Source organism: Salminus brasiliensis, chromosome 20 (assembly GCF_030463535.1).
Source record: "Salminus brasiliensis chromosome 20, fSalBra1.hap2, whole genome shotgun sequence".
In the NCBI taxonomy this organism is placed as follows: Eukaryota; Metazoa; Chordata; class Actinopteri; order Characiformes; family Bryconidae; genus Salminus; species Salminus brasiliensis.
In genome coordinates, this window is record NC_132897.1 from 19110245 (window position 1) to 19127685 (window position 17441).

Sequence of the window (17441 nt, forward strand, 5' to 3'; positions counted from 1 at the left end):
ACACATTAGTTCCATTCTAGTTACAAACTAATTTATAGTAGTTACTGAGTACTGAGATAAATAACTGAACAGGTAGTTGCATGTGTGTGAGACTTGTTTTGAGATGTCTCCCAGCGTGTGAAATTGATTCCAAAATCCCAGTGCATTTGGACACTCTGAGGCAGTGGTCCAATTTCAACTTCATAATAGTAACAATGATGCTTGAAGGCAAAATGGAAATACTACAAGATTAAAACAGCACCCCGCTGAGATCGGAGCTTGTTTTAAACACACTCGGTTCTGTAGCGCGTGTTCACCTTATCAGTGGAATCCATGTCGGCCCCGTGTTCCAGCAGGCACTCAACAATGTCTCTGAAGCCGCGAGCAGAGGCGGTCAGCAGCGAGCTCTCGCCCTCGCGGTTTCGGGCGTTCACATCACAGCCGACCTCACATAGCGCCCGGGCCACCGCGGAGTACCCGTGCCATGCAGCACAGTGCAGAGGAGTCTCCTGCTCCTGCAGGTTAGAGAGAAGGAGACAGAATTAGAAACATGCAGACACGGCAAAGACGTGGTGAAATTTTGCTCACTTACTTCTACACTGTGGCTAATGTACCCAAGTGATAGATGTTTAGCAGACTCTGCTAGTTATGAGAATAGGAGTTACTACAGGATTCATGATCGTGACTGTGGCTTTTCCTGTGCCAGTGTCTTAGCGTGCAACTAAGCGAAGGAATGGGTAAAGCATCAGGAATCCGTGCCAGGCTAAAAGCTAATGGCAGCCAACTCTTTTTACAAATAAGCAAGGCAAGTCTAAAGGCTGATCAGCTACAATCTCTTTTGCTTGCCAACGGCACATTGCACTGAGAGGACACAACAAGAGGACAGCAACACTATCTTTCATTCTGAGACAAAATAACAAGGCAGTAAACAGGCTTCTCGCCTTTTCTGTCCTAACCAATGTCACATTCTTAATATTTCTACATCGAAAAACTACTTAAAATACTCCATGCTGGTATTCATAACAATGGACTAGAGCTTTGAAAAAAAATGCATGTTTCAAGACTGCGGCTACTTCAGTGTTTAGCAATGCAACATACTTTCACCCTTTTTTTTTTGCCAAACATTAAAGCATGCAGTTTAGATTTTTATTAGCTTTTATTCATTCTAAGTAATTGCTACTTTTTCTTATGCCTTTACCATCTATAAAAGACCTCTAAAAACTAAAGCTTGACATTTTGTAGTAAATGGGGTGTTTTTTATAGTATTTCTTAGTTTACTTTAATCATGCACCAAACTCAAGATCCGTGGAATCTACGTTCGCTTGGCAGAGCAATATTTCAATAAGAACTGCTACTATTTGCTTAACCAAGTCATAACTGAGTGTCTTGGATGCTTGCTCAGTGAAGTGAAGTAGGAACAGGATGATCCCAGTGACACTCTGGCAGTTAGTGCAAAATCAATCACTACTTTTCCAGCTCAAGCATAAATATGTAATTTAATGAGTGCTTGTACTGAGTTCTGCATGCTGAGCTAGGCTGCTTCTAAGCAAACTGTACAAATATATATATATGTATAGAGAGAGAGAGAGTCATGCACACACTTATTGCTAAGCTAGTCATCACATGTTTAGATATGTTGCTATATCTATTAAGTTATTTGCCTTTTCTGCTTGGGAAGCTTCAAATGAGACCCTGAGGAGTTCTCCCTGCAGTACACACTTACTTTCTAAGTGAGCTGATGTGTATGCATGTGTCTTACGTACCCGGTCTGTCAGGTCAGGGTTGGCGTGAATACTGCAAAGGTACTGGACCACGTCCACATTGCCATAGCGAGCTGCCACATGCAGAGCCGTCTCACCTGACTAGAACCCAACGAAAACAGAGAGTAAACCATTAGCATGGCTGATCTAGTTAAATATAAAACACAGTCAGAGTTGGCCTGAATGTAGGACCCAATATTCGAAATGCATTCCCTGCAATATATATATATATATATATATATATATATATATATATATATATATATATATATATATATATATATAATATATTCTGTTGCAATATATAACAATGAACACATTCAGAACACACCTAAAACACATCTTAATAAGAGTTCCTCTGTTAACATGTTTCATTAAAAAATCAGCTTTAAGCTCCACATTTCTTTACTTTTTCTATTGATTTGCTCGTACTGACCACCTCAGTCCACTGCTACTTCAACAACAGAGCTGCCACCTGGCTCATTAATTCAGAAAAAGTGGGACACTGTGTGGCCAGTGCACCAGGAGACCCTCAGAAAGGCTATATACTCACGTCTTATGTAAACTGATCTAGATCTGAGCAGAATTTCTCATTTAGCCAGAGAACTTCAAGAAAAAAGAAAAGTTGACTTTAGACTAAACTGAAAACTAGAGCCGGGCAATATTTTATTGTATCGTGATAAATATTATATTGATAATAAGTATAATAAGTATTTGGACAGCAGTTTTTAAAAAATTTTACACTGTTGGTGCACTTTGTCTATATAACAAAATATTTTGTATCATGTATATTATATATATATATATCATAAAAATGTCTTTCAGTATCGTGATACATTTTTTCAATATCTCCCAGCTCTACTGAAAACTAATGTCACTTATGAAAGTACACAGATTTTGTTATACACTACATGGACAGAAGTATTGGGACATCTGCTCATTCGTTGTTTGTTGGAGTAACTGTCTCTACTGTCCAGGGAAGGCTTTCTACTAGACTTTGGAGCACTGGTGTGAGGATGTGACTGCATTCAGAAGTGGTAGTGAGGTCAGGATTTTGGTGATCCCTTACCCTAAACTCAAACAACCCAAAAGTACTGGATGGAGCACCATCATCACCAACACAGTTCCACTGCTCCACAGCTCAAGGCAGGGGGAATTATACCCCTCTAGCCCAAACCTGGCATAAGGCATGGTGCCAATAGGCTCATGTTTATCTACTCCAGAGAGTCCTATTCTATTGGCATTACTTCTCTACAGGAACAGCTGTGTAGTAACAGGCTTGTCTGAAACATTACACAGCAGCTTTTTTTAAAACTGCACTTCAACAGCAAAGGCCACACATTTACAATCCAACAACCTTCAGCTTCCAGCAGCTTTTTTTTTTTTCTTTCTTCTTAATAATGCCACGATGCCAGCTCTTTACCAGGGCTGCTGTGGAAACAGTAAACACTAGTGTAGTGGCAACGGGAGCTCAGCGTGGCTACCTCATCAGAGCTCTTCTGAGTTAAACAGGCGGCCCATCCGCCGCGCAAGCCACTCAATTTCCACCCAGAACAAAGTAGCGCACACTTATGGGCATGACTCTGTACGGTGCTACAGAAACCCTACAGCTCTCCACGCTGCAATTTGGGAGCGCTCTCGAGTCTGGAGAGGAAGCCTTGTAAACACCGGGCGATTATTTCATACACCGAGCCAGTCTTGGCCCGCAGAATAACCATGGCAACTGCAAATAACCCAAAGAGAGCGGAGAGGAGGGCGAGCTCGGAGCGAGAGGTCTTTAGATGAAAAGGTGCAACATAGATGAGGGGAAAAAAGTCTCTCCCAGAGGACTTATGAGTTGTTAACGTAGTGTGTGTGTGTGTGTGTGTGTGTGTGGAGAGAGAGAGAGAGAGAGAGACCTTATCTTGGATGTCCAGAGGGCACTTCTTTTCATGGAGATATTTCAATGTCTCCACATGGCCGTGGCGAGAGGCATAGTAGATAGCGTTGGCTCCAGACTGATAGAGAGAGAGAATGAAACGTTGAGTTATTTTGGATCTATTTTGACTGTATCCAAGACAGTCCTCATCCTCGCTGCTCGATGCCAGTTGGACACTACACATTACACATTCAGCACCTCAAAATCGCTGCACCGGCATTGTCCTTAAAACCATCTTCACTATACAGTCTCAGCCTTGTTTTGCGGTGTTATTTACAATCTCAGTGGTAAATTTCACAGCCTGAATAGTTCACTATCCAATACTAATGACGTACTGCAACCTGTAGTGTAGAGGCGATGTGCGCTACAGCCTCTAATGTATATGAGAACGCAGTACAGTGGTGCTTTTACTTAAGAAGCAGCTGTAGCTGCAGGTCTAGAATGACGCACCTCTCAGAATAGCACAGTTTTGCCAGAGGGTGTCTGTGAAAATAATTGTAGTTAAAATTATGTTTAATTTTTAATAAATTGAGTTTATTCACACTTTAAAAAAACTTTATGTAGGTTAAATTTTTCAGCATAGCTTTTTACATTAGCTGTTAACAGCCCGCCCTTATCACTACCGGCATGTCTTAATGATGTTAGCTAGCCATTTTGTTTACAAAATGAGGTGGCTAATAGCTTATTACTGTTGTTAGGATCGCAACATATAATAGGGAAAACCACACAAGTATAGATGGAGATACAGTTTACTTTAATGCGGACTATTAAGGAGTTTTAGAAGTTAGATGTCTAGGGGGTATAAGTTCTACAACAGAAAACCGGTGTCTCCTAGAGAGATTAAAATAACGGTCTAAGCTATATCCTGGGAGCCAAGATCTACCGATACTGGTCTCAAGTCCTGCATAAATCAGCAGGTCCTGATTTACCCCAGGTGCATCCTCTAATGACTGCACCTCCCACACCTTTTTCACTAACAGCCAGCAGGGGACACACACAGGGTCGTAACACTGTGGAATGTAAAAAAAATACTTACCTACAGCTCCTGTAGATTGAGACGTAGGTGTTTGTTGATATGTTTATTGTTTATTGTACATGTAACAAGAATGCTACGTTTTGTATCGTTTCTGCCTAGAAACTGCTGGAATGCTTAATGTGGCACGTCAAAGATAGACGCCCGGTGTGAAATGGGCTTCAGCTTAGCAAATGCAACACCAATGTGCATGAATGAGTTTCGCTGCATTCTAGATATTTTGTGGGCACCGTCTCAGATTAAATATATGGCAAATCTTGATAACCTGCTAAGTGTTATAAACATGAAGTACAGAAGGTCTAATTAAAGGACTGTCATTATGCAACAGGGCACATTTGGGTGTATCATCAGATAGCTGCCCAACTAATATAAATATATAAAATATATTTTTTTAGTATGTTGTGATACCATCTTTATTGTCCGGGTAGTTTAAAATATTATGATGTACACTGTTCAGTACAAAGTTTGTATCGCCAACCCCTGGCCAAGTACCCCAGGAACAGCTTATGTAAATACCATAGGGAACTAGGAGTCACTGTGCATTGCCTAACTGTATTGCATTTAGGTTTTTGATCAATTGGTGGTCTGACCTTGTCAAGGGCCTGAATCTCCGCTCCTTTTCTCATCAACACGTCAATGATCTGGACATTCCCACAGCCAGCAGCAATGAGGAGTGGGGGCGTCCCATGCTGAGAGGGAGAGAAAGACAGACAGACACACACACACACACACACACACAAAATCAGCATTCATAAATCAGTCTTTATTCAACGCTAGCAGCTCCTAATAGCAGGACAGGTATTACAGAACGTGTTTAATTAGGCTAAGAAATAATTTTTTAGGTTTTGTGATTGGAATGAGGCCTGATTCATTCTCTGCTGCTTGTGTGGTGGTTTTAATTGGCTGACAGTGTGTTTTCCACTGATCTCTGTGGTAGATTAAATGCTTTCGGAGACGCCGGCGATTACAGGCATTTATACAGAGCTGGAGGAGACTCTTCAGTATGCATAAATGCATGAGCTGTGGGATTGCTCCTTGAAGTGCGAATAAAACACACACACACACACACACACACACACACACACACACACACACACACACACACACACACACACAGCTGGACAGCTCCTAGCATGGAAATGCTTCTTTCTTTTTACTCTGCTGAACAGATTGTCTTAAGGAAGGAGAGGATTGAGACAAAAGCAAACACAATAGTCTTGTGTTTTATCGGACACTAACCCATCCCCAAAACATGCACACACATGCAAACACCGAAACCCGACTGCATCCCGATTCAAATCCACTCGAAACCCGACTGCGTCCCGGACTCAGTTCCACCCGAAACCCGACTGCATCCAGACTCAATTCCACTCGAAACCGAACTGCATGTTGGACTCAATTCCACTCGAAACCTGACTGCATCCCAGACTCAATTCCACCCGAAACCCGACTGCATCCCGGACTCAATTCCACCCGAAACCCGACTGCATCCCGGACTCAATTCCACTCGAAACCCGACTGCATCCCAGACTCAATTCCACTCGAAACCCGACTGCATCCCAGACTCAATTCCACTCGAAACCGAACTGCATGTTGGACTCAATTCCACCCGAAACCCGACTGCATCCCGGACTCAATTCCACCCGAAACCCGACTGCATCCCGGACTCAATTCCACCCGAAACACGACTGCATCTCGGACTCAATTCCACTCGAAACACGACTGCATCTCGGACTCAATTCCACCCGAAACACGACTGCATCTCGGACTCAATTCCACCCGAAACACGACTGCATCTCGGACTCAATTCCACTCGAAACCCGACTGCATCCCAGACTCAATTCCACTCGAAACCGAACTGCATGTTGGACTCAATTCCACCCGAAACCCGACTGCATCCCGGACTCAATTCCACCCGAAACCCGACTGCATCCCGGACTCAATTCCACCCGAAACACGACTGCATCTCGGACTCAATTCCACTCGAAACACGACTGCATCTCGGACTCAATTCCACCCGAAACACGACTGCATCTCGGACTCAATTCCACCCGAAACCCAAATGCATCCCGGACTCAGTTCCACTCGAAACACGAATGCATCTCGGACTCAATTCCACTCGAAACACGACTGCATCTCGGACTCAATTCTCCTCAAAACCTGGCAGCAGTCGCACTCAATTTTACTCAAAATCTCACAGCAGCCCGAACTAAACCCAAACCCAATTCATGCTTGACAACTATCTGAGAAATTATACCCTTCTTGGTATTGTGTAGGGGATAACCCCACTGTCCTTCACCTGGGAGACGCTTGACTTATTTGCTGGTTTAATGTGAAGGACAAGATTAGTCCTAATGGTATTGTGAAAGATTGCTTGAATTGTGTTCAGCAGAGAGAAATGTGCTCCCTTTAGGAGAAACTGGTGGCCCAGAAAGCAAAATGAATTATCAAGCAATCTGACCGTGTTCTGTCCAGTTAATTTACTGTAATACCTTCAGGTCGACATTATGATGTGCCCCTTGCCTTCTGCTTTTTAACTGACTGTTGTAGCTGTTCACTGTTTTCTTGTACTAACGCTGCACTGACTGAATGTTTTGTTGACTCTGGCCTATAACTACTTAGTTAGTGAGTTTTTAAGTTGTGTGTATGGACGGGGCAGGCTGCAAATGAACTGCCATCCTTCGGCTTAATAACGCAATTGTAAACCAGTTCAGTAAGCTTCTCCTGGACAGATACCTCAAATATCAGTGCAGGGCTTGACAGAGACAATGAAAAACCTGTGTCTTAATCTCCACGTCAGAGGACACGCACAACCAGACACTTATCAGCTGGTAAATCAAGCCTCGGTCACTGGTCCGTTTGGCGTAAGGCCAGGAAATCACTTCAGGATTCCGGAGTAGGCCGCTCAAGCTGAGGCTTAGAACAGCCTTCTTCTCGTCCCCCTCTTTGTATTTCTGTTCGTCACATTTTTTACATCTCGGGACCGTCTCTGTTTGGTTCTCTTACCTTGTTGGGTTGGTTGATGTCATAGCTGGTCAGAGAACCCAGCAGGTGCTTCAGGCCTGGAACATTGTCGTCATTAATGGCGTGGATGATGGCCTTCATCACAAATGAGTCTTCCTCATCCTGTGGCAGGACAAAATCAATAACCATATGTTGATTGACTGTATGAATCACATCTTATACAGGTTCTCACAGAACGTTAGAAAACTCTTTGAAGTGAAGTAGGGCTCGCTGCTTTTCGGCCCTACATAAAACCTGCAGTGAGGGGTTGCTATTCCACACTTGGTGGTAAAGGCACTTAAATCTTTAAACAGAACTGAGGGTGGGGAGTGTAATTTGCTTTTTGAGCCGCCCCTAAAGGACACACATTTCTGGACAGGCTGAGAACAGAACAGAACGTCAGTACAAAGTGGTTCAGGAGGTCACTAAATAACTAAAAATAGCAGAACTGGTCAGCGCATCTTCACTAAACTGACAGGACTGGTCACATGGGAAGACATAAAGTGGGGAAATAACGCCCAAAGCTTCAGAGTGGATTCAGCCTGCCAACCAAACAAGCGGCATGCTGTCCTAAATACTACCAAATAATGTGTGTGTATATGTGTGTGAAAGAGTGTATGTCTAGGTAATGCTAAGAGTACTATGTGAGGCCATAACCTTCAAACACAGGCTCAGGGTCTTGACATGAAGAACAGTGAGAATGAGAGAGAGAGAGAGAGAGAGAGAGAGAGAGAGCGCTTGAGAGAGAGAGAGAGAGAGAGAGAGAGAGAGAGAGAGTGGAGAGAAAGAAATGTGGAAAAGAAAGAAAGAATGTGAAAGCGAGAGAAAGAAATTAGCAAGAGAGGAGGGAGAGAGATAAAGGAGAGAAAGAAAGAAAAAGAAAAGCGCGACAGAAAGCAAGCGAGAGAGGGGAGAGAGAGAGAAAGGTAAAAAACGAGCAAGTAAGAAGGGTGGGTGTGAGAAAGAGAGTGCAAAGAGAGAGCAAGCGAGAAAGGGGACAGAGAGAAAGAAGAGTGAGCATTAGAGAGAGCAAGCAAGGAAAGGGCGAGGGAGCAAGCGCGAGACGTGAGAAAGCAAAAGATACACAGTGTGAGAGGCAGAGTGGGAATTACTGAGAGGTAGAGTAGGAGAAAGAGTGAGGAGCGTGTGTGTGTGTGTGTGTGTGTGTGTGTGGTCATGCGCAAACTACTGCATTCCACAGCTCAAAAGAGTGATCTGGTTCAAATGCAACCACACACACACACACACACACACACACACCATTTACAGGGGTTTCTGCTGACCTGTGTGTATTAACTACAGCAACAGTCTATCAGTAACATCCTAGAACATGGGTGATTCCCTGCCATTATGGGCCTATTTATTCAAAACAGCTCAAATGCAAACATACACACACACACACACACACACATGCACCCAGACAGAGCAAACAGCCACTGGGCCATGTTTCCGGGTTGGAGAGATACTGTAACTGGGTTATGCTGCAACGGCAGGCAGAGCACTACCAGTGAGACAAAGATGAGTAAAGACACTTTTGCGGTTACACAACCTCGAGGAGAAGATTCGGCAACCCAAGACGTCTGCTAGAGCTGCAGCTACTGCTTACAGCTACAGTGATGTGGCAACCCAGCAAACAGTAAAATAAATAAAGAAAGAATAAAAATACAGTTGTCACATTGACTCCATACACTATGTGTCCAATTGTTTATGGACACCCATTCTAATGAATGCATACAGCTACTTGAAAAAGCATGCATTGCTGACACAGACGTGCCAACAGAATAGGAGCAGATAAATATGACCTTTTTTGTCACCATGCCTAATGCTAGGTGTGGGCTACAGAGGTATAAAGCCCCCCACCAATTGGGGAGTTTGGGATGATTTGGGGTGGTCATCATTCAACACCCTGACCTAACTAACACTCTTGTCACTAAATGCAATCAAATCTTTACAGCAGTATTATCAAAGAGCAGGTGTCCCAATACTTTTGTCCATATAGTGTATTATGTATCACATTCTCAGTTATTTGAACAAACTTCATCGCAGGCATGAGCAGCCTGAAATCAGACATTAACACACTTGACAGCGGGCAGGATGGGTGTCAGCTTGACAATAATTACTGCTGACAAATGTCCGTTTCCTGAATGAAACACACCCCTATGCACCACCCTCCAACACACATAACACTTAACCATACACATTCGTTTCCTGAAGCTCATTGAGTGAGATTACTGTACTGAACCCCAGCATACACACAACATGAAGGCTTCCAGATCAAAAGAGGAATAACTGACTTCAGATAACTGACTGCTTTACTCAGATCTAACGAGCTAATGATGTCAGTGCATTAGCTTATCGCTAATTATTAACCAGCGCCATGGAGGAAGTGTTAAGGAATGTGCCACTCAAACAGATGAGCCTGTAGTGTGTGTGCATGTGTGTGTCTGAGAGTGAATTACATGCAAGCAGTAATAATTGTGCAGGATACATCTGGTGTGGTGCAAAGATGTGGGAAGTGGGGGCCCTGGGAGGGTGATGCGACAGCACCCCCAGCTTTCATGCTTGTTTCAGGGCTGGGTTTGTTTATTTATGGTATGTTTTATTGAAATCTTTTCAATACTTGCTGCAGCCATGCAGTCCCTACTGTATAGCATCTCTGTCCAATAAAAACACTTCTCCAAAATGGGGACAGCAAATTTGAAATGGAAGTCAATGTAAACTGTTTATTCTGAGTGATTTAGAGCATTTATATTGGTCTATTCATCCAGAATTATTCACACAGTGTACAGAGCAGCTACAAACTCACAAAAATGGAGGGACATTGTTTTCACTGGACAGCAGCGATATACTGGTATATAGGATCCCCACTAGGCACTAACAGTGCTAACTGCCAGTAAGGCAGACAGTTCTTACCAGCGTGTCATCACTGCGTGCCACACTGATGTTGCTTCTGGACAGGAAGGAGCGGGACAGCCGGTTACACAGAGAGATCAGACGCACCGATTGCTGGAGAAGACATAAAAACTAACATCTCAGAATCAACATCTCTTACATGTTGCATAGACCTGTATTTTCCCTTTAAATAAACCATTTAAATCCAAGTGTATCAGATTTGATACACAATTTGGGTTCTTGAGACCTCTGCAACATTAGCGTGATATTTAAATAATTAATTATGTTAACTATAAATTGTTAAATACTATATACATAAATAATAATACAATACTAAATACATCAAATACAAATAAGTAAGAATTCATTGCATAAATAAGAAAACTACATTAGCCACACCTTAACTGGACAAAGCACAAAGTTTGTTTTGTTTTAAAAAAGAAAAAGCAACAAAACAATGAGCAATACGTTCCTCAAGTATCAAATATGATACAAAGAAACAGTCATGAAGGCTAAATGTAATTTAATGGTCAAATAAACATTCCAGTTTTAAAGAATTGGAATTTTCTAGCAGTTATTTGATTTGACAGTTCAGGCTTTAAAGGGTTACGATTTGTCTCCTGAAGCATGAAATTGGTACAAATCACATTTGTGTGCTGTTTGCATTAAACGAAGGGATTTCTTGCTTGGAAGCACACCAATTAGCGGTCACTTAAATCACAAACACACTTCTCAAACTATTCTAGCGACGATATTTCTGTGCTTGAGGGCACTGGAAACGGGGCATGTCTTAGAAACTAACCCATGTCTTAGAAAAATGTACCTTTCTGCTAATTGTTTGTGACTGTTCATGTAACACTGACCCTTACAACACTAATATTATTGAAAGCAGCAAATAATGCAAATGAGCCTCTAACCAATCACAGTGTTTCTTTTTTCCCCTCTTTTTGTTCTTCTTGACCAATCACAGAGCTAATTAAGGGTTTGGTGTGTTTTTCCATAGGTCATAGCATCCACTCTTCATTCACGGTTACTAATATGGTAATTATTCATGTACTTATAGTTGCAGTCTAAATCAGCCACACCAGCTGGTTAGTGACCACCTGCTTTAGCTGGTTCACATTTTCTCACTTTAATAGCAAGTAGAGCTAGTGTGACCAAACTAGCTGTCAGATTTTTTGATTGCTTAATTTGCCTATTTTTTATTTTCTTTAACAAGTATTTCTATTCCAGCTGGACAATATGATAATATCGTATCAGATTGTGATGAATTTTGTTATCGTGGTAAACAATGCTGTTATGAGTGTAATGAGAAAATTGCAAAGAATAATATAGTAATGTATAATTTTGTAATGTAATTTTTCTTTAGAAATTATGCATTGTCTTAGGTAACGATGCAGTTTGGGTCATTTATTATGCATTTCTTTATTTTAGAGTCAAATTGCAATATGAACTTTTGTACACTTAACATTCTTAATGCTTAACAACTGCAACAGATACTCCTATTTTTTGTATTTTTAACATTGGCCTGTCGAAAATCCTTATACGTCCCTGTTGCCAAACCTTTCCTTTACACTGACGAAACTAGCTGCCAGATTTCTCGGTTGGTTAATTTGCCTATTTTCTTTATTCTTTATTTTATTTCCTTAAGTACACTGTGTGCAGAATTATTAGGCAAATTAGTATTTTGATCACATCATGCTTTTTATACATGTCCTACTCCAAGCTCTATAGGCTTGAAAGCCAACTACCAATCAAGTAAATCAGGTGATGTGCATCTCTGCAATGAGAAGGGTGTGGTCTAATGACATCAACACCCTATATAAGGTGTGCTTAATTATTAGGCAACGTCCTTTCCTTTGGCAAAATGGGTCAGAAGAGAGATTTGACGGACTCTGAAAAGTCAAAAATTGTGAGATGTCTTGCAGATGTCTTGAAATTGGATGTAGCAGTCTTGAAATTGGCAAACTTTTAAAGCGTGATCAAAGAACAATCAAGCGTTTCATGGCAAATAGCCAACAGGGTCGCAAGAAACGCGTTGAAAAAAAAAAGGCGCAAAATAACTACCCATGAATTGAGGAAATTCAAGCGTGAAGCTGCCAAGATGCCATTTGCCACCAGTTTTGCCATATTTCAGAGCTGCAACGTTACTGGAGTTTTAAAAAGCACAAGGTGTGCGATACTCAGGGACATGGCCAAGGTAAGGAAGGCTGAAAAACGACCACCTTTGAACAAGAAACAAGATAAAACATCAAGACTGGGCCAAGAAATATCTTAAGACTGATCTTTCTAAGGTTTTATGGACTGATGAAATGCGAGTGACTCTTGATGGGCCAGATGGATGGGTCCGAGGCTGGATCAGTAAAGGGTAGAGAGCTCCACTCTGACTCAGACGCCAGCAAGGTGGAGATGGGGGGCTGGTATCATCAAAGATGAACTTGTGGGACCTTTTTGGGTTGAGGATGGAGTGAAGCTCAACTCCCAGACCTACTGCCAGTTTCTGGAAGACACCTTCTTCAAGCAGTGGTACAGAAAGAAGTCGGTATCGTTCAAGAAAAACATGATTTTCATGCAGGACAATGCTCCATCACATGCATCCAAATACTCCACAGCGTGGCTGGCCAGTAAGGGTCTAAAAGAAGAAAAAATAATGACATGGCCCTGTTGTTCACCTGATCTGAACCCCATAGAGAACCTGTGGTCCCTCATAAAATGTGAGATCTACAGGGAGGGAAAACAGTACACCTCTCTGAACAGTGTCTGGGAGGCTGTGGTGTCTGCTGCACGCAATGTTGATCGTAAACAGATCAAGCAACTGACAGAATCTATGGATAGAAGGCTTTTGAGTGTCATCGTAAAGAAAGGTGGCTATATTGGTCACTGAGTTGTTTGTGGTTTTGTTTTTGAATGTCAGAAATGTTTATTTCTACATTTTGTGTTATATTGGTTTACCTGGTGAAAATAAACAAGTGAGATGGGTATATATTTGTTTGCCTAATAATTCTGCACAGTAATAGTTACCTGCACAAACAGATATCATCCTAAGAAAAAAAAACCCACTCCAACTTCCAAAAATATTAAGCTTTGATATTTATGAGTCTTTTGGGTTGATTGAGAACATAGTTGTTGTTCAATAATAAAAAGAATCCTCTCAAATACAGCTTGCCTAATAATTCTGCACACACTGTAGTATTTCTATTTCAGCTGGGCAAAATGACAATATCTTATCAGGAGACATTTTGTTATTGTGGTAAACAATGCTGTTATGAGCCTAAAGAGCACTGATTACCTGCACGTTTCATTACAAAGAGTGTAATTAGTCGGATTTAATTCAGTGGAGTGAATCATATTTTTACTAAATAAATAAATAGTAAGTAAATGGTACTCAGTATGGAAGAGTATTTGGTGGCAGTTTTCAAAAAGAAATGACGCTGTTGGTGCATTTTGTCTACATTAGAAAATATTGTAAGAAATACTGTGTATCGTAAAAATGTATTTAAATATTTAAATATATCTGAAATGTTTCCATATCACCCAGCTTTCATTTCTGTGTGTCCTGCAACCCTGCTCTATAACTTACCTTCCACTTCCTCCGGGCTGCAAATTTCTTGAATTTCTCCATGTTTACTGCCGACTCCTTACGACTAAGTGCCTGCTGAGTGTCTTTTGGCTTAAAAAAAAAGAAACATTTATTAAACTCATGCTCTTAGTGTCATGGCCAGGTAAAATTTATGCTGAGGAGAGAACTGGCAAACCTTGATCCAGGGATGATGCAGGCTGTCCTGGATCGTCATTCTTTTTCTGTGAGGAAATGTTTGGCAGTGAAAAAAGACATCTGGGATGAAATGAATCCTAAATATAACTGAATAATTGTTCATTGTTTTCAATCTTTGACTGAAGATACAATCCAGATGTACTGGCAAAAAAAAGTGTATCCCCCTCACCCAACTGTAGCCGGCCAAACATTTGGTTTCACCTTTGTTAGAAAACTCTAGTTCTGTAGTAGGCTTCCTTAGCATCACTGTCATGCCATGGTCATCTTCAAAATGGCAAATTTACAAGAGGAGGAAAAGCCTTTTTAACTTATAATGAATATCAATGTAAAAAAACGTATTCCAAGTTATTATTATTTTGGGGCATTTCTATTGGTCCATCATGACATTCTGATCCAACTGTTCAGATCAACTGCCAGATTAAAAAAAGTGAAAAACAACGAAAATGGAGACACAAGGCTTTTTTTGCATGACAGTGATATGTGGTTTCTGTCACTGTATATCATCTACAAAAATGGACAGAAGTCCCATAGGTACAAGCAGATGTAGCAGCCATGGAGCCTTAATGTTGCCTAAACTTAAAAATATCATGTGGTGCAACCACTGCAGGGTGTTGCAGGGTCCCTGACAGATATAGTTTTTTTTTTTTTTGCTTTAATATTCAATTGATAATTTATATACATATAGTACGTTTATTTAAGTATTTATTTGAAACAACGATTCCAGTGTTTAATCTTTGTACAATATCTGGTGAAATTTGCAAAGAATAATTTAGTACATGTAATTGTTCTTTGGAAATCAGGCATTGTCTTAGATAACTATGCCGGTTTGGTCATTTATTATGTACTATTATGTATGTTCTTTATTTTAGAGTCAAAATTATTTAATTTAAAATTGCAACACGAACTGTTGTATACTTAACATTCTTAATGCTTAACAACTGCAACAGATCAGTCTTATTTTTTGTATTTTTAAAATTGGCCTGTTGAAAATCCTTTACACTGGAATTAAACGAGGAATTAAAGGAGAGTCAAGCAGGGGGTGGGAGATTCAGGGCAGTGTTTTCAAATGCACTAAAATTAAAGCTGCTACAAATGTTCTTTTGAGTGATATTATAGAAGAACCACTTAACCTTTAATTCAATAAAGAACCATGTTTGTAATAGAGATGTAAATTGGTTTTTACGCCTTAAAAAAAAAGTCCCTATGGAACCAAAAGCGGTTCTTCTATGGCATCGCTCAAAGAATCATTTATTGCACCATGAAGTACCTTTTCTTGGCACAGTTCAGGGTTGTCCCTTCTCTAACAACACCTGCGCTAATGATCAGGTCTTTCATGAAGAGATCAGAGAATACAGCAACTGGAGAATCACTACTATACAATACTTCACACCTTGAGACCTAACTGCTTAATTAGGATGACACAAACATGAACAAAATGAACAAAGTCCGGGTCAGAGAATGGTGACGTGACATTAGCGCATCCCCGCGAGCTTCAGTCGAACCCACGTTGCTGTGGTTGATACTCACACCATTGTGTAATACCTAGATCAGACAATGACTTCCATGGATCGGGTTTTATTCTCACGTAATACACGCTGGACATAATTAAGACCAACCCACAGTGTGAAGTGGGACCAAATGGGAGAAGTGCATCAGCATTGCGATTGACGTATCGCCAGCCACAAACTACAGTGAAGTGAACAAACAGAAAGATAAAAACGGAAATGCTGTTGTCCACAGGTTTGGGGTCATACTGCTGGTTCCTGTCTATGCAGGGCCTATTCCTCTTTATATTGAGGTCTAGAGCCGGGTTTTTGTGAGGTTCCTATGCAAAAGAACGTATTAATTGTAGTACTGTTTATCCTGACAAAGGTGAATGCACTGGATGACACAATGACTAGATGTTAGCCCTTGATCAAGCCATACTACACTCACTTAGGGCAATTATTAGCATAGCATTTATGCTGCGTTCAAGAGGTGTCAGAGACTGGGAAAATGCATTTGTACCACTTGTAAATTGCACTCGAACAGCCGATGAAGTGGTATTTGCAAGTGGGGAATCATGTATCATTGTAGATGATACAGGAGTTTATGAGATGTGATGTATACCACAAACTTTCACCTTTTTTATGTTTTAAATGCATTTTTTTTTATCATGGTATTTATCATCACATTCCAACGCTTAGCTGACTAATGCTAATCCATTTAGTCTGATATTTTGTTTGGGTTTGTGGACGTCCAAATAATGTTGTTTTGGGATATCCTACAGATCTCCATTCTTAGTGGGTAGATCTTCCAGCAAGACCCCGAACAGAGTATTTACTAGTTAACCATTATACTTAAATAGTATACATAAAATAAAAATAGCATAAAACTGTACACAGCATTGACGAATCTCCAGACGGCTTGGACTCTTACTTTGGGTCTTTGACGAGGAGCCGTGTGATGAAGTCTTTGGCCAGAATGCTGGTGCTGCTGAAATATTCCTCGTCGAATTCGTAGTCCACCGCTGATACGTTGGCCAGCGTTTCCTGCTTGTTCTCACCCAGGAACGGTGAGGCACCGCTCAGCCTGCAGGATGATAGGAGATACGTGGGAGGAGGGAAGCCATTATTTGTTTAAGATAGCCGAAAACGTACTTCTGGCATTTTGTGTTCTTATTTCTTCCCTGTGCTGAGAGGCCTGATAACAGCACAGCGAGTGAACAAAAGACTGCCGCGCTTCCTCAAAGCACAAAGCCGCTTTCTGTTAAGCAGCATTAAGTCAAAGGGACTGCCAAAAAAGCACAGCGCTAAAGCTTAAAGTCTGAGGAAAGCGGGTTGTTTACTACAGAAACTTTATTATGAGCGCATTACCAGTCAGGGTACATAGAAGCAGGAAAGAAGGTAGGAAGTGAGTGACTAATTATTGACCTTATTGTAGATGGCTGTGGGCTATGGGTGAAGGGCAATGTGCCTTATTCACCAACCTTTTTTAAAAAGAATTTTCTTCTTAAAACCCACTTAAGCGGTTTCCACCAAGCTCCTGACATTCATCAGTGTTCTGAAGGTGTCCGTCTGTCACTGGTTTTCATAGTTTAGT

At 41.2% G+C, this 17441-nt stretch overlaps 1 protein-coding gene across 4 annotated transcripts in view; it reads right to left on the minus strand.

Annotated features, from left to right (window-relative positions):
- Positions 1-17441, minus strand: part of dapk1 (death-associated protein kinase 1) — an 87670-nt gene that overhangs the window by 26212 nt on the left and 44017 nt on the right. For all 4 annotated transcript variants that reach the window (XR_011977950.1, XM_072664351.1, XM_072664350.1 and 1 more), the window contains 9 exons: positions 16779-16931; positions 14341-14386; positions 14166-14255; positions 10607-10699; positions 7697-7816; positions 5281-5379; positions 3638-3736; positions 1743-1841; positions 297-494 (listed from right to left, as the gene is read on the minus strand). Coding sequence is in view for 3 of the 4 variants with exons in the window: in XM_072664351.1 (XP_072520452.1) it covers positions 297-494; positions 1743-1841; positions 3638-3736; positions 5281-5379; positions 7697-7816; positions 10607-10699; positions 14166-14255; positions 14341-14386; positions 16779-16931 (997 nt within the window). In the remaining variant the exon portion in view is untranslated. The remainder of the gene's footprint in view (positions 1-296; positions 495-1742; positions 1842-3637; positions 3737-5280; positions 5380-7696; positions 7817-10606; positions 10700-14165; positions 14256-14340; positions 14387-16778; positions 16932-17441) is intronic.